The sequence below is a fragment of the Garra rufa genome, chromosome 13, assembly GCF_049309525.1.
Source record: "Garra rufa chromosome 13, GarRuf1.0, whole genome shotgun sequence".
NCBI classification, from domain to species: Eukaryota; Metazoa; Chordata; class Actinopteri; order Cypriniformes; family Cyprinidae; genus Garra; species Garra rufa.
The window spans coordinates 3,219,007-3,246,911 of record NC_133373.1 but is presented as its reverse complement, the minus strand read 5'-3'; the positions used below and the strand labels follow the sequence as shown (position 1 = coordinate 3,246,911).

At 36.2% G+C, this 27,905-nt stretch overlaps 1 protein-coding gene across 2 annotated transcripts; it reads right to left on the bottom strand.

Annotated features, from left to right (window-relative positions):
- Nucleotides 1-711: 711 nt before the first annotated feature.
- On the bottom strand, nt 712-27,414 carry LOC141348408 (mitogen-activated protein kinase kinase kinase 7-like). Of its 2 annotated transcripts, XM_073852719.1 has the most exons (17): nt 26,664-27,414; nt 26,171-26,281; nt 25,971-26,036; nt 25,802-25,847; nt 23,790-23,928; nt 18,951-19,079; nt 15,820-15,944; nt 15,598-15,728; nt 15,409-15,490; nt 12,486-12,592; nt 12,253-12,403; nt 11,542-11,622; nt 7,204-7,271; nt 5,044-5,107; nt 4,393-4,454; nt 3,813-3,928; nt 712-1,376 (listed from the first exon to the last, which is right to left on the bottom strand). In XM_073852719.1, exons 1-17 carry the CDS (start codon nt 26,745-26,747, stop codon nt 1,196-1,198), a joined length of 1,743 nt encoding a protein of 580 aa, XP_073708820.1. In that variant the 5' UTR covers nt 26,748-27,414; the 3' UTR covers nt 712-1,195. The 2 variants fall into 2 exon arrangements, with proteins under 2 accessions (XP_073708820.1, XP_073708821.1); XM_073852720.1 differs by lacking the exon at nt 11,542-11,622.
- Nucleotides 27,415-27,905: the final 491 nt, after the last annotated feature.

Below are 27,905 nucleotides of genomic sequence, written 5' to 3'. Positions count from 1 at the left end.
AAAACTAGTGGCAAGAACGAGAAACTAGAGTGGGTCGACTGCCCTTATCGTGATTTCAGGATTTCTGCAGCATATTGACAAGATCATTCTTGATTCCATTCACATTGCATTCGCAAGCCTTTTGAAAACTCAATCGCATTAAGCGTGACACGGGTGAGCCGTCTCGTTGCCGTAAAGCAACAAAACAAGTCAAGTAAACTGCAAGCGATTCAACTCTAAGGCATCGTGTGAACTCAAAATACATAAATCAAGCTCAGAGAAAGAGTGTCTTCCCCACACTTGCAACAAAAACTATGAAGCGGATCTCTGAAAACCCTGGATAAATTACCATACGTGGTTAGATAAAGCAAAGAAACACAAGAATACTGAAGTCATGATTAAAATGCTTGTACTCACAATCACATACACTCGAGTCCATTAGTTTGGTTCCCGTAGAGCGACGCTTCGCAAACGGGATGTTGAAGCGGATTACAGGGCCGCACATACACACAGATCGTCCCTTGTTCGTCCAGAAACGCAAGGCATATGTAAGATACATCCCCCGATTTCAATCAACACGTTATAACACTTAAGGGCAGACAAATCAAAGAAAGAAAACGTCTATAGCACTTTTTTTTGCATAAAAAGGGTTAAAATGAAAAGTACACACAAAGTGAATAAAAAAAAAAAAAAAACAATTTAAAATGATAAAAAAAGCTTTTGTATGCAACTTTCACATTCTCAAGGACCAACACCAAATTCGAAGGGAATTCTGGGATGTGACATTCATTTTACATCCTCCTTGATAAACATCTCTATACTTAAAAGCCCTGGCGTAAAATGCAGGTTTCCTCTTGAAAATAAAACGCGTTTGCTGGCTCGTTTGGACTGTTTTTTTTATCAGCGACCAACTGTCTGTTTATTACACCTGGCTTTAACTGTGGCCCTGCTATTGCATATCCTGCTGGATTCATGGGCACATGCAACGCGGCATGCTTGCGCAGTTGAGGGCAGGGTCTCGGAAACTGTTTGCATGGGTGGAAATGACCCATTTCGTAAGGTTACCGTATTCGTGGGGTGCTTTAACAGGCAGAATTGAAGGGGTTTCTGGGCCAAACTATAGATAAACCACCCCAATGTTTGGATCGGGGAGGGCAAGATAATGGGACTGTGATTATAGAGTCAGTCTAGCTCTGCTTCGTAATGAAAGGGGGGTTCATGAGGTGCCTTGTCTCTTTTGCTGCTGCGCTCGGATCAGCTCCAGCTGCTTCTTGCACTGCTGGTAGTAGGTGGACAGACTCTTGTTCTCCTCGAGGAGCTTCTTGTGCTCCTGAGCGAGGCGACACGCATTCTGCTGATCCTTCTCGTCCTGGTCCAGCTCGTCTATCAGCTCTTTCCTGTAGAGATGTACATTAGAGAAGACTTTGGTATCTAATTTATGTGGGTATTGTTGTTTTAGTATCTTCAGTACAGACAACCTCACGCTCTCTCTATTGAAACCAACACGGAAGTAACTTAGACTGCATTTCGAGACTGGCTGCAATGTCATTCACTCCCCATGTTAAAATGCCCATCTTTACAGCAGAAAAAATGTGTTTAAAGCCTGGTACCAAAAGTGGTTTTGGTTTATATAGCTAGTTTTGCCCTTCTTGTCAACTGTGAGGGGGTGAATTTTTTTAGAACTCATTCGTTTAAATTACATTAAGCCTTTAAATTCTGCATAATTAAGGGCGTGGCCACTTGAGTGACAGGTGGATTGACGCTGTTGTCACCACTGTCATGCTAGGTGGGCGTGGTTTCAGCAACGGCCGACTCCCACCCACTATGAGCTTCAAAAATGCTCTTTAGAAACCTACGGGTGACGTCACGGACACTACGTCCATATTTTTTTACAGTCTATGGCTTTACCACAATCATTGTTTATCTGTAACTAAGAGTTTGAAAAACAACTGTTAAAGGGAACCCCAGGTATTAAGACTTGTATGACCATATTTAACAAATGATGTCTCTTACTGAAATATGTGACTCTGGACCACAAAACCAGTCAAAAAGCTGAATAAATATGCTTTGCATTGATGTATAGTTTGTTAGGACAATATTAGGCTGAGATACAACTATTTGAAAATCTGGAATCTGAGGGTGTAAAAAAAATCTAAATATTGAGAAAATTGCTACCAAATGAAGTTCTTCGCAATGCATATTACTAATCAAAAATTAAAGTTCAATAGACTTACTGTAGGAAATTGACTAAATATCTTCATGGAACATGATCTTAACTTAATATCCTAAATGATTTTTGGCATAAAAGAAAAATCTAAATTTTGACCTGTACAATGTATTGTATCTACTAAAAGCCTCAAAAGGCATCAACCCTGAAGTGGAGAGAATAAAGAAGCAGGTCTTTAGGAAGTTTTATTTGTCCACAGGCATCTTCCCATTCTTTTCTCCTCTTTTGATCGCTACGAAAGCAGTAAAGACTTGAATTGCTTCTCTTGTTGCCCTATGACTGAAAATTATAACCAATTACAATAATTATGAAATAATTATGAAGTCTTAATACCTGAGGATCCCTTTAACTCGAGACTGTTGTTTTTTTGTACTCTGTGTAATATAACACAACAGCTTGATTGTACATTATAGCTTTGTATGTATTTTTCAATGTCTCCTTGAACAATTGCTATGCCTATTAGATACCTCTAATGCTTCAAGGCCAAAGATGAGCATCTCTATTTAGTTGTTTTATGCTTTTTAATTTTTTTTTTTTTATTTGGTTGGTTGGACTATCCCTTTAATTAAACAGTTTTGGTTTTCACTGAATTCTCTGGTTACCAACATTCTTCAAATTATCCTTGACAAAATAAAGAAATTAATGGAGGTGTGCAACAATTTATTTTCAGGAGCAAAGTCAAATATCATTACACAACTGGTTAAATCATGCATTTCTCCATATTTAAAATAAAAGTAACAATATGATTACAATTTTCTAATATTTGTTTTACAAAGAGAATATAAATTGTTAGATTTAATAGATTCCATATGTAACCTTTTAAAATAATGATGTAACTTTTTACATATATTAGTACCAAATATGTGACCCTGAACCACAAAACCAGCCATAAGATTAAAAATCATTAGGATATTAAGCAAAGATCGTGTTCCACGAAGATATTTAGTAAATTTCCTACCATAAATATATCAAAACACAATTTTTGTTTAGTAATATGCATTGCTACAAACCATATACCAATGGGAAGCTTATTCATTTATTTATAAGATGTATAAATCTCAATTGAAAAAAAAAAAAAAAATGGTCCAGGGTAACATTAGTATTAGTTTAAAAAATTGTGAAATTACACTGATATACAGTTTGGGATTGTTGAAACTTGTTATTAATTGGTAGTTTATTTTTAAATCAGCTTTTATATTTTCATTTTACTTTTAAATTTATTTTCAGTAATTTTGTTTTTGTTTTGTGTAACCGTTTAGGTTTAATTTATTTTTCTTGATAATTTTAGTGCCAAGGCAACAATTTAACATTTTATATATAAAAAAAAAAATTATCCAATAGCTAGTTTAGCTAAAATCATGCTAGCAAATTACTAATCATGCTAGAATCATGCTGGTAAAAACATACTATCTATATCTATCTATCAAACATTAAGCTTTTAAAACTACTTTAAACTTCAAACTATTTTAGACTGAAAACCCTCAAGCTTAAAACTTTTAAAACTTGGGAACCTTAAACTTTTTTTAAACCGTTCAAACTTTTTAAAACTTTTCAAACAAGCCTTAACTTCAAAGTTCATTTGATCTGATTCCGATCGCTCACTTACTTCCTCTGTATGAGAAGAGCGATCTCTGTCTGCACCTTCAGGTACTCCTGTGCCATCTTACAGTGCTGCTCAAACACCGCCATTGATTCTTTGGAGTTTGGACACGGGGCTAGAGGCTGCAAACAAACACAGATTCATTCATCAAATGTCACCGCTTTTGGCTAATTAATCTGAAATGCAAAAGTGATATTTATACCAGCCGGGGTCTGAACACCAAAAATATCAAAATGCCTCGCTCTCAATAAGCTGGCATGTATTTATAACCGAATTACACCATATAAATAGCATTCAAATTGTAACCCAGACTTAATTCAATTAGAGGGCTGTTTTTGCATCTTGGGAATATTTTATGAGAGAATGGATACCACAGCACCCTGGAAACAAAACCATCCACACCACAAATATAGACTAAACAGTCTCCATACACATGCGGTCATACTTCACAATTAGTCATGCACAAAAATGAAAATTCTGCACAGACTGAAATAGAAAATGCCTATTTTTGGTGGCCAAATTCTGTATAGTATCTTATCGTTCACATCTAGTTTTCTCTCGGATTCCTCAACCTAAAAGTGTGTACCTGTAACTGATGGTCCAGGGTCAGGTAGGCCATAGGGATCGAGTTATCCGAGCCATTGGTGTCTACAAGAATAAAGAAACATGGACAAAACATGAATTGAAGACAGCAGATCTGATTTATTCTATCTGTATCACTGGTAATTTATAATATTTGTAGCTAAAGTAGATCTGAAGCAGCCCCCCTACACAACCCTAGTGTTTTTTAGTTTGTTGTGTAATGCTGATAGTAAACTGTGGTAATCCGCAGAAAGAGAGTGAGAGTTCAGCAATAAATAGCAGAGACTCATCTCAGTCCAGGACTGCGACTGTCAGAGAGAAAAGCGTCTTAAATCATTGATGATGCTTACGTAACGTCTGCCGCTCTGCCTGGGCCGTTTACTGTCACTGATACTGATTTACACACACAAACACACTGAGGACGTGAACTTTGAGGTCACGCTGAGAGAACGAAAGCGGTGTGTTCAGAAATATCTTTACAAAATGTCACAATGTGCAATGATGTAATTTCAAACATGCACAAAGGTGTCACATAACAATGCATCAACTATAACCCCCAGCTGATTAAGTTATTAAACATTTATGCAACCTATTTTTAAATGTAGATGTGTATGTGCGAGTGTTTGATGGTTAGGAGGAAAACTGCAGACTCTACCTGTCCTGTCTGGTGTGATCATCCTCACACTGGGACTAGATGATCTGCTGTTGTTCCTACTATCCTGTAATTGGTCAAACAAGATGTCAATTAAAAATACAATTTAAAAAAGCTAAATTTTGATATTGACAACATGTTGTGGACTCAAAAGGGAGATGCCATGCATCCTTATATAAAGGTCCCTTATCAAAGTGTGCATATGACAGTCACCATAAGGAAGGAATATAGCCATTTACCTTAAGTTTCATTTTGAAACCTAAGGTAGCCTTAGAATAGTCTCTCTAGTAATGTACAGTTGAGGTCAAAAGTTTACATCCCCTTTCAGAATCTGCAAAATGTTAATAATTTTAGCAAAATAAAAGGGATCATACAAAATGCATGTTATTATTTAGTAATGACCCGAGTAAGATATTTCACACAAGAGAAAATAGTTGAATTTATAAAAATGACCCTGTCCAAAAGTTTACACCCCCTTAATGTGAATGATCCACAGCTGTTTTTGTTTAGTGATAGTTGTTCATGAGTCCCTTGTTTGTCCTGAACAGTTAAACTGTCTGCTGTTCTTCAGAAAAATCCTTCAGGTCCCACAAATTGGTTTTCCAGCATTTTTGCGTATTTGAACCCTTTCCAACAATGACTGTGTGATTTTGAGATCCATCTTTTCACACTGAGGACAACTGAGGGACTCATATGCAACTATTACAAAAGGTTCAAACACTCACTGATGCTCCAGAAGGAAAAAACATGCATTAAGAGCTGGGGGTGAAAACTTTTGAACAGAATGGAGGTGTGTTTTGCCTAAATATTATATTTTACATTTATTACTGCCCTTCAGAGGCTACAGAAGCTACTTTCATGTTTGCCAGAAGACAAAATAAGTTAATTTACCCATATCTTCGAATTCAAAAAGTTTTCACCCCCGGCACTTAATGCATGTTTTTTCCTTCTGGAGCATCAGTGAACATTTGCACCTTCTGTAATAGTTGCATATGAGTCCCTCAGTTGTCCTCAGTATGAAAAGATGGATTTTAAAATCAAACAGTCATTGTTGAAAAGTGTTCAAATACACAAAAATGCTGGAAAACCAAAAAATCTGTGGGACCTGAAGGATTTTTCTGAACAACAGCAGGCAGTTTAAGTGTTCAGGATAAAGAGACTCATAAACAACTATCACTAAACAAAAAAACAGCTGTGGTTCATTCAGGTAGGAACACAGTATTAAGAATCAAGGGAATGTAAACTTTGTATAAATTCAACTATTATTTTCTCTTGTGGGCTACATGTAAACATCTTTTATGTGAAATATCTTATGCAGGTCAGTACTAAATAAACAATAACATGCATTTTGTATGATCCCTCTTATTTTGGTAAAATAATTAACATTTTGCAGATTCTGAAAGGGGGATGTAAACTTTTGACCTCAACTATAAGTTAAAATAAACCAATTCAAGGACACATTAAAATTACCAAAATTGACAGCAAAGACTTTTATAATGTTACAAATGATTTCTATTTCAAATATTAATGCCGTTTCATCCAGAAAATAAAAATCCCAAAATATTTTAAGCAGCACAATGGTTTTCAATATTGACAATAATATTACTAGAGTACAGGCTGCTGAAAATTCAGCTTTGCCATCACAGGAATAAATTGGATTAAAAAAAAATATTAAACTAGAAACTGTTATTTTAAATTATAAAAATATTATTTCACAATATTACTGTTTTTACTCTATTTTTGATCAAATAAATACAGCCTTGCTGAGCTTAAAACAAATTTCAAAAGCAATTCACCCATCCAGTAAAATAAAAATAAAAATAAATAAATCATCAAGACGAGAGAGAAACTCTCAACTGCCTAAACTTTGCATGAACTCCACTGTTTTCCCAAGACTGCTGAGGACAAGTGTAGGAGAACAGAGCTAGATGATGTTAGGATTCGACTGATCAAAAAGCCCTCTGGGGAAAATCTACACCCACAACATCTCAGTCTCCTCTTACAAAACAGATCTTATACGCTTTCTTTTTTTATTTGATAAACTATTGTGTCCTCCCAGTGCATCATCAGATGTGAGAGTGCTTATTTTATTCTTTGTCACATCCAAACTCTTCTCAGTTCCTTACGTTGCACCACTGAAAGTGTAAAACTGAAGCATCCTACCTGACTGGACTCCGTACCAATGGCAGGAAGATCCTGCACTGAACTGCGTCTATGAGGCTCACAGGTTGCTGCAAAAAAGACAGAGAAAGGAAAGAAAAGAAAAATCTGATAAGTCTTATTGGTAGTGTATGAGCTCTCGCCCCAGGGCTGGAGCAAGAGGGATGTGACACTCAGACAGCTGCACTGATTAAATCCCCAACACTCTACCATGACAGCATCTCCTCTAACATGGCCTTCACGTGATCAAACCCCTCGAAAGGCCGTCCCAGCAAAACACACACACACACCAAATTCAGCAGACCACACCTACAGAATCACACAGGCAGCTTGGCCTGCACTGATTGGACAGCTCCTATCGTAGAGTGATGATTGTTGTTTTTTCATTGTGGAAGTTAATGAGTTTGTATTTATGAAATGTGAAGCAGCAAAGATGATGATAGGAGCTGTACTCTCAATCATGACTATTAGAAGATAACACAAGTTTACTAAAGCCTAGAAACAAACACACTCTCATTGAAGGCAAACTATAAATCAGGTAAAGCACCTAGAATAGTACCAGCAGAAATGAAACCATTAATAGAATGCGACTTATTAAATATGATGTACTATATGTACAGAAAAATGATTAGGAGGAGGAATATTCCAGGTTAAATACAAATAAGCTCTACAAACATCATACAGAATAAAAAAATCCTAAAAATGTACTCACCCCCATGCCATCCAAGATGTTCAAGTCTTTCTATCTTCAGTCAAAAAGAAATTAAGGTTTAAGGAAATCATTCCAGGATTTTTCACCATATAGTGGACTTCAATGGGAGCAAATGGGATGAAGGTCTACATAGCAGTTTCAGTGCAGCTTCAAAAAGCTCTACACGATCCCAGTTGAAAAATAAGGGGCGCATCTAGCGAAATTGGTCATTTTCTAAAAAATAAAAAAAAAATACAAATGTATATCTTTTAATCAAAAATGCTCATCTTGCACTAGCTCTGCATCTACGACTTCATGCATTATGGGTGAAAAACTAATAATAAAAAAAACATTTTCTCTTCCAATTTAAAAACAAAAGGGGGTTTTACTTTATTTGCATGTTTGCTTTGTAAATAGTGCAAGATGAGTATGTGTGGTTAAAAAGGATAGAAATTGTACTTTATTTTTGAAAATAACCAATCGTTTTGCTAGAAAAGACCATTTTTCCTTGGCTGGGACTGTGTAGGGCCTTGAAGCTTGGCTTTGAAGCTGCAGTTTAGACCTTTAACCTGTTGGCTCACATTGAAGTACACTATACTGAGAAAAATGCTGGAATGTTTTTCTCAAAAACCTTAATTTTCAACTGAAGAAATAAAGTCATCTTGGATGACACGAGGTGAGTAAATTAAAAGCAATTTTTAATCTGAAAGTGAACTAATCCTTTAAAACCTGAAGGATGAGTCAAAATGATTGCCTGCAGTCATCAGCTATAAACCACAGATACTGCAGATAGACCCTAATTTGCATTTAACCAGTAATATTGCTTTAACGTAGATGTAATCTCTCTTAAGCAATGATATCAGCCCATTCAAGAACACAATTAAATTAAAAATAAAAATGGTAGGAAAAAATATTAATACTCTATAATGAATATGCCCTTAAATCTTTTATTATTAATAATGATTGTCACTGATGAGGTCAATTCACTGTCAAAATGATTAGGAGAATAACAAAAATGATTGACAGGTTAAGAGCGTGCATGCAGGAGGGATACAATTCTGATGCAAATCAGATTTTCTCATTGTTACACCAAATTAATAACCTCTTCATCATGCAACACCTGCTTTGAACTTTTTTTCCCCCAATCCACAATCCTTCACCGTCCCCATTTCCTTCAGCTTTATTAGGGATGATGAAGATAATAATAGCGATGACCCTCAATGTGAAGGAGATTTATCACAACTACATCCACTGAATTAATGAACAAGTTAATGAACGTGTGTGTATGGAAGAGGGAAGAACAAAAAGCAGAGCATTTGGCGATATCCTTTCTGCAGGCGAGACATGGGCGAGCTAGTGCATGACCACAGAGAGAAACACACACACAAACACACACTCTGGCTGATCCTCTTTCACCTGCTACAAAGCCAAACAGATCGACTGAGACAGGCATATCAATCCACATCCCCATCTCCACACATGCGGATCAAGTGAAGCACTTTAAATCACTGCTTATGGGATTTTCTTGATTTATTATCCTTGATTATTTTTTTAATAGCGTTAAAAGAGTGCCTCTAGTGGTAAGAGGCAGAAGCAGTCATGAGGATAGGGTATGAAAATCATTGCCCGCAGTTCACTACAATCAAAAAGACCAAAGAGAGAGAGAAAGAATTGATTGGAATGGTTGTTACTCCAGGATCACTATTCACCGTCAAATCTGACACAAAACATCTTGGTTGGAAAAACAAGCTGTTAATATTAGCTGGATATAAGATCAATATAGAAAATGTAAACAATTGCTTTTGGATTTAAAAACAAGGACACAGAGAATCAAACACTTATTTAATAATCATCTAGAGCAGGGGTCACAAAACTGATTTTTAACTGATCATCACTGGATTATTTCTCAGCATGCTTGCACTACATTATAAAAAAAAAAAAAAAAATATTCAAACCAGTTAGTTCTGTATTATTCACACCACGCTTTCTAACTAATGAATTAAGACATTTGACAAATTAATTTGACATAGACTGCACTCACAAAAGGGCTTTTCACACTTGATTTTTGACCATATATTCAATGGTGCTCAACGGAGTGAAAGTTAAAAATGCAGTTTCATGCAGCTTCAAGGGGCTCTGAATGATCCCAACCCAGGAAGAAGGGTCTTATCTAGCGAAACGATCAGTGAAACGATCAACCATTTTCTTCAATAAATGCCAAACTTTTTTTGTAAAGGGCGTTTGATCTTTGCCCATTCACATAAACACTGGGTTGGTACTTCTGCAGTTTTTCAACATGCCCTAACTGTACTGAACAGGACTGCACAGAGTACACATGCACATAGCAGAGCATTTGTACAGAAATTGTAATTTTCTTTTAGAAAATAATGATATTTTTGCTAAACAAGACCCTTTTTCCTCAGCTGGGATCGTTTAGAGCCCTTTGAAGCTGCACTGAAACTGCATTTTTAACCTTCAATCTGTTGAGGACCATTGAAGTTCATTATATGGAGAAAAATCCTAGAATGTTTTCCTCAAAAAACATGATTTCTTTGTCACTGAAGAAAGAAAGACATGAACATCTTGGATGACATGGGGGCGAGTGAATTATCAGGAAATGTTTATTTTGGAAGTGGAGTAATCCTTTAACTTTAGGTAAACAAGAGTCCTGGGTTATCCTTCTTCACATTTCACACTGCTCAATTTAGCCGAATTAACAATAAACCCTGAATATTCATAAATGATATGTCCCTTAGAAAATGCATGAAATAATGCATTCTGTGCGAATGGCTTAGTTTCAGGTTTGACATAAACAAGATGTTCTCCGCATTGATGGTCTCTTTTTCCGCAATATTTTTAATGAACAACGCAGCAGCACCACATCTAGTGGCTTCAACTAAATAGGCTAATAAAAACATAATGCAATGACAATTACGTCATCATCGCATCTTGTGCACCACTGACAAGGCTGCCTCCTTAAAGCTTAAAGCACACCTAAAATTCAAATGCAACATTTTTGCATTTGTTAAATACGTTAAATATGTGCGTCGATATGCGGTTGGATTGTTCTCTTCTCTTTACTGTTATAAGTGTAAGGGTCTAACATTTGGTAATATTTCTATTTAAAATCGCGCTTTCTAAAAAAATAAAATCGTGGCAAAACATTAAATTCAAATTAATTAATAATGACAGTTAACGGAAGCTAGAGATTATGGTTTAGAAACTTTTAAATATGGATATTTTTCTTATCAAATGCATCGTTTCACTTCTAAAGGCCTTTATTAACCTCTTGGAGCCTTGTGGAGCACTTTTCATGATGGATGGATGCACTTTATTTTGCTTTAAAATCTCAACAGCCATTCACTGCCATTATAATCTTGGAAGAGACAGGACGTTTTTTAATGTAACTCTGATTGTATTCATCTGAAAGAATAAAGTTATATACACCTAGGATGGCTTGAGGGTGAGTAAATCATGGGGTAATTTTCATTTTTGGGGTGAACTATTCCTTTATATTTTTCCATATGTTTCCATTAAGTCAGGGTGACGGGATATGAGACTGGGGTAACAACCAATGCGTGCTCGTGCGTCACAGTGACGCCCTTCTCTGATTAGGAGCTGTTTGCTGGGAGCACCTGGACTCCCGGTACCTGTGACGATGATCTTGGGAATGTCCAGAATGGTGCCATGTGATGCCGTTTTACGGTGACCTCGCTTAAATTGTGGACGTGCTGCAAAAACACACATACAGACACGCGCATGTAGCGACGAACACAGGCATGCAGACAATGGTGTTTACTGAGACAGAGAGAGAGAGACAGTAATGCAGACAGCAAAGCAGACTGGGTAAGGGACGTCACTCCATTCTTCAGCTGCATTAGGACATACATGCAACACGCATACAAACACGTACACAAAGCGCACACATCCGTGGAGAGGCAGGAAGCCTGCTGGAATGAGTGACAGATCAAAGCAGGAATGGAGATGCCATGCAGCTCTTTGTGTCTGATGTGTGTTTGGGTGCACCGGCTGAGATCAGCGGTGCACTGGGTACTAGTGCACGCACTCTTCAGCCAGCGCAGATACAGAAAAGTGAAGTCAATGCCTACAAAGGGACATTGTTAGTGGTGTGTGTTCTTGGTTAACATGTAATCCTGAGAACAAAACTGATAAGAGGAATAGAAAGGTGTGGAGTTTACAAATATCAATTTTTGTGTCTACTGCAAAAGAGAAAAAAACTCCACATTAATGAATCAATGTTAAACAAAATTGACTTGTATGTATGAACTGTAAAATGTCATTGTCTCTTAATGAATTGCTGGGAAGGTATGAAACTATAGCACTGAGGATTCAAATGTTACCTGCGGGAGCAAAGGGCAATCTGTGCTCCAGTTCGGAGAGATCGGTGCTCATTCGTTTGCTGTCGGAAGAAGCCAGACAATGTGGCCTGCCAGATAGACTCTCTACACTGCCTCCTCTGGAGAGAGGATGACCGGGCCTTAACGGGTCGCCCTGAAACATACACAAATACAGATTCTGAGCTTTCTGAGAGGACGTTGTCTTTGTGTGGTTATGTAGACTATTGATGTGTTACCTTTGGTTTGTATGGGAACTTGATGGTGTCGTTGCTGCCAGGGGAGTTGGTGTGCTCCATGTTGATATCGTTCTTGTTGCTGGTACATGTGTAGTCTATGTATGAACCTGGATTAGAGAGACGTGTTATTTAAAACTTTCAGTTCCCTTCTTAAATGACCCAAAATTCAACAACATTTTTGTATACATGGCGGTTCAAAAGTTTGGGGGCGGTAAAATTTGTTTTAAAGTAGTCTCTTATGCTTTATTTGACCAAAAATACAGTAAAATATTATGTAATATTACTTGGGTTTAAAATAACTTAACTTTTATTTTAATATATGTGACCCTGGGCCACAAAACCAGGTATAAGGGTACATTTTTTGAAATTGAGAAACACGTACACAATTTATATATATATTTTTATATTACATTCAAAAAATTCTAAAAAAAATTCTAAAAAAAAAAAAAAACATTAAGTAGCACTCTCTGCAAATGTGATCCTGGACCACAAAACCAGTCATAAGGATTAACTTTTAAATTTCCACTGATGTATGGTTTGTTAGGAAAGGGCAACATACTGCTATTTAAAAATCTGGAATCTGAGGGTGCAAAAAAAAAAAAAAAAAGAAGAAATTGAAATACTGAGAAAATTGCCTTTAAAGTTGTAAAAATAAAGTTCTTAGTGATGCATATTACTAATCAAAAATTAAGTTTGATATTTACGGTAGGAAATTTACAAAATATCTTCATGGAACATGATCTTTACTTAATACTGATTACTTGATTTTCAACAAACGAAAAATATAACGATAATTTTGACCCATACAATGTAATTTTGGCTATTGCTATAAATATACCTGTGCTACATATAGCATATTTAAGGTCACATATTTAAGAAATTATTTCAGCAGCCATTACTCTAGTCTTTAGTGTCACATCGACCTTCAGAAATCATAATACTAATCTCTAGAAAAATCTCTCATATGTGTGACCCTGGACCACAAAACCAGTCTTATCAATTTTTCTTTTATGCCAAAAATCATTAGGATATTAAGTAAACATCATGAACCATTAAGATATTTTGTAAAATTCCTACCATAAATATATATATATATATATTTTTTTTTAGAAATTCTTATGTGTTTTAATTTTTCTGATAATGAAAAAGCATAAACATTTATTTATTTTTAATCAAATGAAAAATAAACCCTTTAAATTTGTCAAACAAACAGAAATTTACTGTTAAAATCAATGCATGGAAGAAAAATTATATTCAGTTTAAAACGTTTAAATAATAATTAAGTGGTTAATCTTGTTGATATATTTTTTTATCATATATATTGTTTTATGTAAATTATTTAAATAGGAATATATAAACACCTACATTATACAGTACAAAAGTATTACAGGACTAATATTATTCTGTTACATGTTAAACCGTACTTTTATTTTGACAGGTTGCAGTGAAGTTTCTGTGTGTATATGATGCTAGCTTTCTCAAATGAAACGGTAAAAGTGAAACTCACAGCAGCGATTTGGCAATTGAGTTTATCCGTTCATGTGAGATGCAAATGCCAAAAATTAGCGGGAGCGTCACGTGTGCTTCAGTCTGTATGTAGTAAAGAAATAAAACGCGTCTCCACCATTCATACATACAGAAGCAAACGGAACATGCAGGATTCATATTAAAACGGTCTTTTTGCATTTCAGTTTTCACAGACACTAGTCCATATCGCGATTTGAATTAAGTGACAGACCAACTTTTGATTTATTAATCCAAAAATTGTCGAATTACGTGGCATTCCGCGCTATAGTAGATTAGGTTTTTATGAATGGAATCCGCGATCCAGTCCGTGTTTTCTTGGAGGAGACATTGTAATCACGCGACCATGAAGAGACAAAAATGACATGCCTTATTGTAAATAAGATAAATAACATGAGGCAATTTAGTATGTTTAATAAAAGAACTATGTATAGACCTGTTCTATATGAAAGATAACCTTAAATGACTTCTATTGTGATGTGGCGCTATATCGAAAATAAAATGAACTTGACGTTCAAGTCGGGCGGGGGTGCCGTTGGGGGGATAGATAAAATCGCAGCCTTGTGCGGTTTAGAAATCGCATGTGCTTAAATCGCGATTTTTTTGCGATTGCGATTAATTGCACAGCCCTAAAACTAACACATTTTTTCAGAACTCTTTGAATGCAAGATAAAAAAAACAGCATTTATTTGAAAAAACATTTGTGACCCTGGACCACAAAACCAGTCATAAGGTTAAATTTTACAAAACTGAGATGTATACATCATATGAAAGCTCAGTAAATAAGCTTTCTATTGATGTTTGGTTTGTTATGATAGGACAATATTTGGCCGAGATACATCTATTTGAAAATCTAGAATCTGAGGGTGCAAATAAATCAAAATACTGAGAAAATCATCTTTAAAGTTGTCCACATTAAGTTCTTAATGCATATTACTAATCAAAAATTACATTTTGATATGTTTACAGTAGGAATTTTACAAAATCTTCATGGAACATGATCTTTACTTAATTTCCTAATGATTTTTGGCATAAAAGAAAAATCAATAATTTTGACCCATACAATGTATTTTTGGCTCTTGCTACAAATATACCCCAGCGACTTAAGACTGGTTTTGTGGTCCAGGGTCACATTTTTATAACAATGTAATTTTTTTTACTGTTACCTTTGATGAACTTATTGCATCCCTGCTAAATAAATTAAATAATTATTCTACTAAAAATGAATTAATAACTTATAAATAAATCTTACAGATCTCAACTTTTGAATGGTTGTGTAACAGTCTGGAAGAATGTAAGAATTATTGATCAGAATGATCAATGATCAGAAAATGATTTGAACTAAATTAAATGAAATGAACAAGTATTTATTATTCAATCCTATTTTGTTATTCTGTACCTGTGCTGGCGGCAGAGTTACTCTGGCCTTCATCTGAATACTGATAAGGGTACTGAAGAGGTTCTTCTGATCCTGGGAAATACTAGAGAGAGGAGAGAGGCATCAGAGTAAAGAGGCAGAATATGATGTAGAATAGACAGGCAGAAACACTGGGATGATTTGCCAGGCATGCTGGCGGTGGGGCGTTACCCTCATAAGGTGGCTCATAATCTTCACTATCTCCTCCATGGAAGGCCGCTGCGATGGGTCTTTGGACCAACAACGAGTCATCAGACTCTCTATGGGCTTCGGTAGGTTCTTAATGAGAGGTGGACGCGTGCCTACAGGAAGAACGATGATCTTGAAACTTCTAATCTTGAAATAAGACAAAAAGACTTACATAGGGCACAAACACGCAAGCGTAAAACTTACCACGGTGCACAGCCCACATGATGCGGAAAGCAGGGCCACCGATTTCATCGAAGGGCTTCCGGCGTGTGATCACCTCCCAGAGAATGATACCCCAGCTGAACACGTCACACTTCTCACTGTAGTTACTGCCTGCAGCACACACATACAGATAGTAATTACCTTTACATGCCCATAATTTGTTGATTAAGGTCCACATTTATTGAGCAAGACGGTGTTTTAATGCCACGTTAAAAATAAAAGAAATCTAAGATTAAAAGAATAAAGAGGAAATATTATGAGAATGAAGTCGAAATGTTCCGAGAATAAAGTCGAAATGTTCAGAAAATAAAGTCGAAATATTACGAGAATAGCTGAAATGTTTCGAGAACAAGGTGAAATTTTTCGAGAATGAAGGCGAAATATTACGAGAATAGTCAAAATGTTTCATGAAAAAGTTTAAATGTTTCGAGAATGAAGGCGAAATGTTTTGAGAATAAAGAAGAAACATTTCGAGAATGAAGGCGAAACGTTTCAAAAATGAGGGCGAAACGTTTCGAGACTGAAGACGAAACGTTTCAAGAAAATAGATGAAATGTTTCGAGAATGAAGGCGAAATGTTGAGAATGAAGAAGAAACATTTCGGGAATGAAGGCGAAACGTTTCAAAAATGAGGGCGAAACGTTTCGAGACTGAAGACGAAACGTTTCAAGAAAATAGATGAAATGTTTCGAGAATGAAGGCGAAATGTTGAGAATGAAGATGAAATATTTTGAGAATGAAGTCGAAATGTTACGAGAATAAAGATAAAATGTTTCGAGAATGAAGGCGAAACGTTTCGAGAATAAAGAAAATGTTACGAGAATAAAGATAAAATGCTTCGAGAATGAAGCTGAAACGTTTCAAGAAAATATAGATGAACTATTTTGAGAATGAAGGCGAAATGTTACGAGAATAAAGATAAAATGTTTCGAGAATGAAGGCGAAACGTTTCGAGAAAAGATAAAATGTTACGAGAATAAAGATAAAATGTTTCAAGAATGAAGGTGAAACGTTTCGAGAATGAAGGTGAAACGTTTCAAGAAAATATAGATGAACTATTTTGAGAATGAAGGCGAAATGTTACGAGAATAAAGATAAAATGTTTCGAGAATGAAGGTGAAACGTTTCGAGAATGAAGCTGAAACGTTTCAAGAAAATATAGATGAACTATTTTGAGAATGAAGGCGAAACGTTTCGAGAATAAAGATAAAATGTTACGAGAATAAAGATAAAATGTTTCAAGAATGAAGGTGAAACGTTTCGAGAATGAAGCTGAAACGTTTCAAGAAAATATAGATGAACTATTTTGAGAATAAAGGCGAAATGTTACGAGAATAAAGATAAAATGTTTCGAGAATGAAGGTGAAACGTTTCGAGAATGAAGCTGAAACGTTTCAAGAAAATATAGATGAACTATTTTGAGAATGAAGGCGAAATGTTACGAGAATAAAGATAAAATGTTTCGAGAATGAAGGCGAAACGTTTCGAGAAAAGATAAAACGTTTCGAGAATAAAGATAAAATGTTACGAGAATAAAGATAAAATGTTTCAAGAATGAAGGTGAAACGTTTCGAGAAAATATAGATGAACTATTTTGAGAATGAAGGCGAAATGTTACGAGAATAAAGATAAAATGTTTCGAGAATGAAGGCGAAACGTTTCAAGAAAATATAGATGAACTATTTTGAGAATGAAGGCGAAATGTTACGAGAATAAAGATAAAATACTTCGAGAATGAAGGTGAAACGTTTCGAGAATGAAGCTGAAACGTTTCAAGAAAATATAGATGAACTATTTTGAGAATGAAGGCGAAATGTTACGAGAATAAAGATAAAATGTTTCGAGAATGAAGGCGAAACGTTTCGAGAATAAAGATAAAATGTTTCGAGAATGAAGGTGAAACGTTTTGAGAATGAAGCCGAAACGTTTCAAGAAAATATAGATGAACTATTTTGAGAATGAAGGCGAAATGTTACGAGAATAAAGTCGTAATATTATGAGAATAAAGTCACACCGCGAGACATTGCAAAGTCTCAGTCAGTTTTATAGCAAAATACAAACAATGTGTTTTTCATGCTCTTTAATGTGGCGTGACAGATCGCTGTATTCACTTCAGTTTAAGCAGCATGTCTGTGTTATGACTTTAATTTCATAATCTTAGAATGTGTTTTTTTTTTTTAATGTGGCACTAAAACACTGTCGTAATTGAGCATGAGACTAGTAAAAACAAACTGCAACAATACTTGTACACCAATTACCTTACTTTATCACATTTAAATTCACATAATTACAGAAGTTAAATATACTAAAATATAGACCTAAATCAACTATTTTCAAAGGGTCTGGCGTCTTCGGCAAATAATTAATTACTCTTGGTATGGTTGACATTCGCATCAAGCTGCTCAAAATAATATTGACGCAAATGTTACCATATTACATAAAGAATGAAAGCTATTTCCCATTAGCTAATTTTCTGCCGTTCAGGGTGGGAGAGCCTTCATCTTGTCGGCCCTTTTTGAACAGATGAGCTAATTTCCTCTCATGCTGCCCTGGAGAGCCTTAATTGCTGCTCTTATTATTCTTAAATTACAGCGCCTCGCACTAGTATGTCTTTACACTGCCTTGCTCTGGTCTTTTGATAATACTGTTGTCAGTGCGGCAAATGAGCAGTGCTGTGTCTCTTCTGCTGGCAGCGCTAGTGTAGTAATAACATGGGATTTGTGCTCCTCCCCAAACAAACAAGATAACAACCTGCTCCTAATTGATGTTTCCTCCGACCCCCCTGACAGCTGAGTGCCCCTGAACGTGTTTGGTAAAATTGAAACCCATTACCGGTTGATTGCGAACGCATGCATTAAATTATAATGGTTTCATCCATCATCTAGACCAGGAACGTCCACCAACTCTGGTTTTGGGGAAATATTTGTATGAGTGATAGAAGACTGAAATGGCCTGTGAGAAGTCAATTAATGAGAAACAAGGAAAAAGTGAAAAGAGGAATGGCAAGTAAGTTGCCATCAAAATCATCTAGGCAAAAAAAAATAAAAAACAACCCATTTATAAGCCAATGGCTGTAGAAAAATGTTCAAAAGTTTGTGGATAGTTCATGAAACTTGCCTTCGAACACCTCTGGGGCCATCCAGGCTGCGCTGCCCTTGTTATTAGTCATGTGTGTCTGGATGTCACATGCTGTCCCAAAGTCACAGATCTTCAGCACAGTACCTCCAGCAACCAGGAGCAGACTAGGTGCAAAAAATATACAAATATACAAAATAGATAAACAGAGACATCTTTACAGTCAACATTTTTTGGCATCATAGGAGTGCCATGGCAAAAGTGGTCTCAGATTAAGTCAAATTAATAATAATTACAATTCAACAGGGTTTAAAAGTTGAGGTAAATGCAATGAAACTTTTAAATATAAAACCAAACCACTAGTTGGTGGCGGCAAATTAATGTTAATGAGTGAATGATTTAGTCATTCGTTTAGCCGATTCATTCAAACTGCAAACTTCATTAACTTGTTCAAAAACGTGGATTTATTTAGTAACTAAATAGTTCTGCTGTGGTTGGAACTATTTTCGTCGACAAAGCTGAGAGAAAACTGTCAATATTGTATCTATAAATGTAAGTCACCTAATTTTAATTAATTGAACTACTCTTGCATAAAATCAGTGTCACATTGCAATCAATGTTTATATACAGGGAAACATCTTGGTTATGCAATGTTGCTTACCTAAATCAGATATTAGCCTAGAAGTATCTTTTTTTCATACTGCAGTATGCATCTATAACTTTCTCTGAGTGTTGTGCACTAGGGGTGTGCAATATTGACAAACAAATAATCTCAATATTTTCAGGAATTTTATTGATAACGATAATTAGACTATATTTTGCAGAGTGTGTTATTGTGCTGTATCTTAATGACAGGGCTCTAGAGTGCGACCAATTTGGTCGCACATGCGACCTAATTTCTCAATGGTGCGACTAAAAAAAATCAAAGGTTGCACCGGTGCGACCAGCCGTTCAAGGGGGAAAAAAACGAAACTCCGTCACTCAACAACAGACACACTTTAGACCCATATCGTGGTCTAAACCAACCAGAGATGAAGGACGGATCCCGCGCCCCCTCTGATTGGCCGTGGTCCAGATATTCCTGTACGTGTGTGTACGTTTGAAAATGCATGTGATGCAGTCAGGCTGTCTACATGGTCAAGCGTTTACAATGCCTCCTCCGCAAAAACACGGACTGGATCGCGGACTCCATTCATAAAAACCGAATTTACTATGGCGCGGAATGCCACGTAATACGTTGATTTCTGGATTGATAAATCAAAAGTTGGTCTGCCACTTAATTCAAATCGCGATATGGACTAGTGTCTATGAACATAGATATACAGGGGTTGGACAAAAAAACTGAAACACCTGGTTTTAGACCACAGTTAGTATGGTGTTGGGCCTCCTTTTTTTGGCCAATAGAGCATTTCGTCTTTGGAATTGTCATATACAAGTCCTGCACAGTTGCCAAAGGCATTTTGAGCCATTCTCCTCTTGCAGATCAGGGGTCAGGTCACTACATGATACTGGTGTAGGAAAATGTTATCTGACTCGCTCCTCCAAAACACCCCAAAGTGGCACAATAATATTCAGATCTGGTGACTATGCATGCCATGGGAGATGTCCAACTTCACTTTTCTTGTTCATCAGACCACTCTGTCACCTGTCTTGCTGTGTGTACTGGTGCATTATCATCCTGATACATGGTACCACCTTCAGAGTACAATGTCTGAACCATTGGGTGCACATAGTCAACGTTCACACCTGTTCTTACTGGTGGAATGTGCAGTCAGTGAAGATTGGCCACCAGGCTGCAAAAATATAGCCATGAAACCTCCAACATTATATTGGCCAGTGTTTCAGTTTCATTGTCCAACCCCACAGAGTGGTCTTATGAACAAGAAAAGTGAAGTTGGACATCTCCCATGGCATGCATAGTCACCAGATCTGAATATTATTGTGCCACTTTGGGGTGTTTTGGAGGAGCGAGTCAGATAACATTTTCCTACACCAGTATCATGTAGTGACCTGACCCCTGATCTGCAAGAGGAGAATGGCTCAAAATGCCTTTGGCAACTGTGCAGGACTTGTATATGACAATTCCAAAGACGAAATGCTCTATTGGCCAAAAAAGGAGGCCCAACACCATACTAACTGTGGTCTAAAACCAGGTGTTTCAGTTTTTTTGTCCAACCCCTGTATATACATATGTCTATGAAAACTGAAAGGCAAAAAGACCGTTTAAAATGAATCCTGCATGTTTCCGTTTGCCTCTATGTATTAATGGTGGAGACGTGTATTTTTTTTTTTTACTTCACGCGTAAGTTATAGGCTACTGAAGCACGCGTGACGCTCCCGCTAATTTTTGGCATTTGTATCTCATATGAACAGATAAACTCAATCTCCAAACCTACTGTGTCACTTTTACCGTTTCATTTGAGAAAGCATCATATCATACTGTACACACAGAAACTCCACGGCAACCTGTCAAAATAAAAGTACGGTTTAACATGAAACAGAACAATATTAGTCCTGTATTACTTTTGTACAGTATAATGTAGGTGTTTATATATTCCTATTTATAAATCATATATATGTTTGCCAAAAATTAAAAAGGTTTATTTTTCATTTGATTAAAAATAAATAAATGTTTATGCTTTCATTTGATTATGAGAAAAATTAAAACAAGAATTTCAAAAAAAAAAAAAAAAAAAAAAAAAAAGATTGTAGAGCCCTATTGTTCAAAATGTTAAAATAGAGAGTTTTGGACTTATTTTTTCACTGAAATGTTTTCGTTATTACACAAAGTAGGGTAAAGTACTGGGGGGAAAAATATGCTTCAAATAAAGAACTTTATATTGACCAGATTGTTAGTTAATCGTTTACAAGTCAATATTGCCTATATGGACAGGGATTAAAAAATAAATATAATAAAAAAGTAAAAAAAAAGTGAACTTGTAAAACTGCGGTGTTAAATGTGATGCGGTTGAAAATTTGGGTGCACCTAACTTTTGTGCTGGTGCACCTAAGAAAAAAAGTTAGGCGCACCAGTGCAACCAGTGCAAAAAGTTAGTCTAGAGCCCTGAATGACTACCATAGACAGCTGACTCCCACATTTTTTGATATTCTTCATTTGCTGTGTGATGGTCAGTTCACACTGATATAAATTAATATACGTTTAAATTGATGGTTTTGCCCTTTATGGGCATTCTAACTTTTAAAAAGCCATTTTTGCAAAAGTGTGCATTATCTTTTGAGTCAAATTCTTACACTTAATCAGAGAATTAGAATAATAAGACATTTGGGCTGTTACCAAACAAATTAAATCAGTATCAACAAAATTCATTTTTGCAATGCAGAGGAAACACAGAAAGTGGCATTTAGATTAATTTACAAATCGTTTAATGCAGGTCATGAATGCATGTAACCTGCAGTTACAAATGCATAAATAATGTTGTGATATAATAAACATAAAATGTTGAATACTGGTAATTAAAACCATTTTAAAAATGAAAAGATACTTTAAATGTGGAATTAAAGCAAGTCAGCGTTAATAAGTAAGTCACTGCGATTGAACCAAATCATTTAAAAGGTTGATTCATTCAGGAAAGAAACTCATGTTGCTCAGAGATCCAAAACAGTGCTGTGGCTGTGTTTGGAATGATTTTTGTTAGCGAAACAGGCAATATGGTGTCTAAAACCCATAAAAAGTCTCTTAAGTAACTATTTGTCTATTGAAGTGTTTTTAAAAAAAATCTCTCTCACATTTGTAATCATGGTAATTGTTAGAGAAAACAAATCATCACTCTTTGTGTGATTCAACTATTTGAAGTAAAATAAATCTATACATTTTCTGCCCCCATGTCTTGAATTTGTGATCATTCTAAATGTATTTTAATAAACTGAATCATTTAGTAAAAGAATGCACAATTACACTTACTAGTCTAGACACGTAATGTCTGCACTGCACTCTGTAGGGGGTTTGAATGATTTTTAAATACTCTAAAGTCAAATCGAACATCGTTAAAACAATTATGATATTATCGCAGATGATATATATTGCACACCCCTACTGTGCACTCATTTGTTTTGAGTTCTGCACAAGTCTCTCTCACATACTCAGGCTGTGCAAGCTTCATCTGGCATGTTATAAATACATTACCAGTCGCCGCAAGTGTGACGTCAAAACGGACGGGCCCGGATTCGGCTAAATATTTGCAACTGCTGCAATATTTTGAGTAGAAATGGATGCATACAGATGTCATTTAACAAGTCACCAACTGTGCTTTAGTCCTAATAAACGCAGTTTAAGCACTTCTGAACTGTTCATGGTGGTTTGATGTCAGCATTAGTGAGCTGTAATACATCAAATGTTAGTAATAACCCAGTTCTTCCCAGGAACTTCATTCTCAGTGTCTGGGAGAAAAGCCAGCTGACCGTTTCCATGGTGTGCCGCCAGAATTTTTTACAAACAGAGGATCATAAATAACCAGCCCTGGCCTGGACAACACCATACGCTGCCATGATGTAAGTGATGCAGCGTAAGACTCCAGAACATACACCCTCTGACACCTGGACCAGACAGCATTTATGATTAATGGGAGGCTTGAATGATCCAGTAATGTTTCCATCACAGTCAGAAAACAATCAGCACATGTAGAGTGAAAACAAACAGCCTGTTTACACCTGGTATGAATCTCAGGCCATTTGATTACAAGTGATCAAACAAGACACAATGTAATCAGGTGCGTTTAAGAATAAAAGCTCAAACAAATCTTTCATGACTAGGACTAACTGTAAAATGCACAAGGGTGAGGAGAAAGAGGAATTCTCAGTTGTTTCCAGTAACATGATGCAAGACACTGTAATAAGAAAGAAATGATTGAGGTGCATACTTGGGAGGTTTGAGGTCCCTGTGAATGAGAGCCTTTGGTTTCATGCCGTGGAGATACGAGACCCCCTGAGAACACTGCAGGCACCAGCTCATGGCGTGAGACGCAGTGTAGTGAGGAAGGGGCTCTGCACCGTGCAGCACTGTCAACACAGAAAAGTCATAAACACAAGCACACATACACATGCTGAAGCATTCACTCACTCACTTCTGGAACAGCCATATGTGCTTGAACACCGAGAAGAACTTAAAACTCGCTATTACTATAGGTCCAGGGTTAGGGAGCAATTTTAAACGTACTAGTTTTGAAACTAGTATGTAAAAGGCCATGGAATCAAAGAACATGTAAAACTGCACCAACAGAAATACTCAATAAGAGAATCTTTTTGAGCATGCATGCAAATTTGTAAACACCAAAATATTTTGCACATTATTAGTTACGCTTCCATTACCCTTCATATTGCAAATATGCCCAACGGAAACATATATGTGACCCTGGACCACAAAACCAGTCTTAAGTCGCTGGGGTATATTTGTAGCAATAGCCAAAAATACATTGCATGGGTCAAAATTTTTGATTTTTCTTTTATGCCAAAAATCATTAAGAAATTAAGTAAAGTTCATGTTCCATGAAGATTTTTTGTAAAATTCCTACTGTAAACATATCAAAATGTAATGTATGATTTGTAATATGCATTGTTAAGAACCTAATTTGGACAACTTTAAAGGATTTTTTTGCATCCTCAGATTTCAAATAGATGTATCTCAGCCAAATATTGTCCTATCCTAACAAACCATACATCAATAGAAAGCTTATTTATTGAGCTTTCATATGATGTATAAATCTCAGTTTTGTCAAATTTAACCTTATGACTGGTTTTGTGGTCCAGGGTCACATATTGCAAAAATGTTTTTACGCTTGCATGAGATGGTTTTTCAGGTAATTCGAAAAAGGAATATTTTACAAAATTGCAATGGAAACAGTTTTTTCATATCTACAGGTCACCTGTCATACGTAAAAGTCTCATGATCTTTCCTCCAACCTCCAAGAAACACCTCATACGTGGCCGCTCACAAGTAGGAGTGGATTTCATTGCCATTAATGCTTGGAAAACCCATCAATGCTAGGGTTTATACCACAAATTACATCTCACCTACAGCTCCTTCGATTAAAAATAGCAGCTAGTGCGTTGGCTTCAATATATGTAAACCTATCAACATCCGTCGCCATGACTTTTCATGAGAGGAAAAAAAATACATCAGTTAATGGAAACGCTGTCAATTCGCAACAGGTTTTTTAATCGAGATTTATAAAATATTGCGAAGATTTTGCGCAAATCTATAATGGAAACCTAGTGTAAATTAATTCCACAATAGAACAACCTAAATATGAACTGATTTGTCCAAATACAACAACTTTTAAGTGACATTTTAAATTTTATTTACCTAATATGACAGCCAAAAAAGGCCTTCAAAACTAGTAAGCAAGATTTTAAATAAGTCAAAAAGTGTTTGCCAAGACCTAAGTGAGACCAACCTCTTGAAAACCATACTCTGTCATTTATAAGTTTGGGGGCGGTTCTTTCTTTTGAAAGAAGTTATTTATGCTCACCAAGGCTGCATTTGTTAAAAATACAGAAAAACTGTAATATTGTGAAACATTATTACAATTTAAAATAACTTTCCTATTCTAGTATATTTAAAAATGTATTTAGACTGAATTACTAAATTTGCACTGCAATTACTCTAGTCTTCAGTGTAACATGATCCTTCAGAAATCATTCTAATATGGCAATTTGGTGCTCAAGAAAAAGTTATTATCAATGTTGAAAACATAATTAAAAATGTTCTTGATAGATGTTTTTTTTTTTCATTTTCTGTTGATTCACAAAGGATTTCAGATATTACCTATGTAGCTGATTTTGATATCATAATTCTGTGCTCATTTTCAAAAGATATTGCAATGCTACTGTGTGTATAAAGTATTGCAAAGTAATTTACTAAAAACTTACTCACCATTATACAATGAACCCCCCTCTGCATATTCCATTACCAGACATACCTGCAGTGAAAGATAATGAACCTTGTTACAAGTTTTTTTTCCACAAGAAAAAAAAAATGGTTTGCACATAGCTAACACTTCAACATCAAATTTACTAAATCACAACACATTGTAGAGACTTACAGGGTTACTGCATGAACCATAGAGCTTCACAATGTTTGGATGATTTACACGGGACAACTGGCGAAGCTGAAACAGAGAATGGAGAAGAGTCAACCAAATGCATTTATGAAATAAAATAGACCAAATGACTGTTTATGCACAATTTATGGTTTCTGACTACAGTTACCAACGTGAACAAGTGAAAAAGAATAGGACAGTACCTCAACAATGAAGGCATTTCTCTCTGATTCACTTTCTATAGTTTTGATGGCCACATCTCTGCCTTTCCACTTTGCCTTGCACACAACACCAAACGCCCCTCTGCCCACCACCTACAAAAAACACAAATAAGAGAACATCACACCGAATGAAAGCACACATTCACAACAGTTCACAACAAACCTAGCCCATAAAACTCAATAGGAAGGTGTCTATAGGAAAACATAACACAGAATAGCACCTACAACTGTGTAAAGGTGTTGCATAAAACATACTAAAGATAATTCAACAAAACACATGTATTAATACTTCAAGAACAGTGTTCCTTAATGACAAACATAAAAAATAAAGTTAAAAATAGAAATAAGGTGCACTGAAATACAATGTCAAGTGTCCCACTGATGGTATTAGCTATCAAAGCAATGTTTGCAGGACATTTCCACGCTCCTGTCAGTGTGTTTATTAACTTTATAGCCTTCTTATCATGTCACTCACCTCTTCCACGTCAATATCAGCATATTCTATCTCCTCAAACGGGTACACAGGTGTTTCCAGCATTTCGGCGGAGAAAATAGACATCGCTAGCTCGTTAGCCAGCTAACCATTAATACACAAACAACAGATTTTATAGTCCTAAACTCTTCAGACTTCACCACCGAATGGTTCTAGAATAAAAACGGAAGCTGGAGAGCCTCTTCCATCGACACGGTCTGCATTACACAGATAAACGTGTGTGATAAGTCACTTTATAAAACTTGTTTAGCGGCTAACGAGCTAACCTGTCAATCTATTCCGTTAGCCAGGCGGCTAAGAGGCTCCGAACCAGATTAAAGTATGTCAGACATGCCAAACGACGGAAAATTGTTGTCATTCAGAAGGGGAATACGCCCTAGGGTCTCTGTGAAGTACGTTTAGGGGTATCCCATCGATATAAAAGCGCTGGCTGTTGTGTGTTAGCGCTAGGCCGCTTGTTGGCTTGCGCTGGTGCGGTCGATGGATCTCCCCTCCGCGCAGCGCTCGCTCCACGACGCCGCTGCTGCGCCGCACATCGGCCTCTCTATGTACCCGAAAATGCCGCTCGATAAACCCTATTTTACGTGTCCCGTTAACCAGGACAAACCATCCGAGCCATCGGACGCGGGGCTAGAACTTTACAGCTCTCGCCTCCATGGGCTCGTTTGTTTTTCTTGTTTTCTGCGGGGGTTGCTTAAGCTCCAGGAAGTGTGCGCTCTCTTGTATTGTGCCCCCTCTTGTCCATGCCAACTGAAATGTCTCCAAGATTGGAGTCAAACAAGGCCTGCCAGAATCACTTCCAGTCGTTATGTTATACTAGGAGATTCGTTTTGTTGTAGTATTTATCAAGAGATATATTTCTAATGAGAATAAAAAAAATATTCAGTTTAATTTTCCTGAGTCCTAAATAGCATTTTTACTAAACTAGGTAAGGTTGCATGTTTGCATGGAGGCCTATGTTTTATATTTAAGCAATATTTAACTTATTTTTATCTCTGAAGAACTTCTTGAGTAGTAGAATTATTCTATATATGAAAGAGTGTATTTCCAAACTGATTTCATCTCCACTGTCAACACATTCATCTAATCTTTCAGCACTGACAAGGTAATATTTTGCACATCAGTCATGTATTAAATGTTAAAACAACGGGAATGATCTAGAACAGTATGATGGAGATTAAATGTCAGTATTGTGACGAAATATATAATTACAATTTCTTGAAA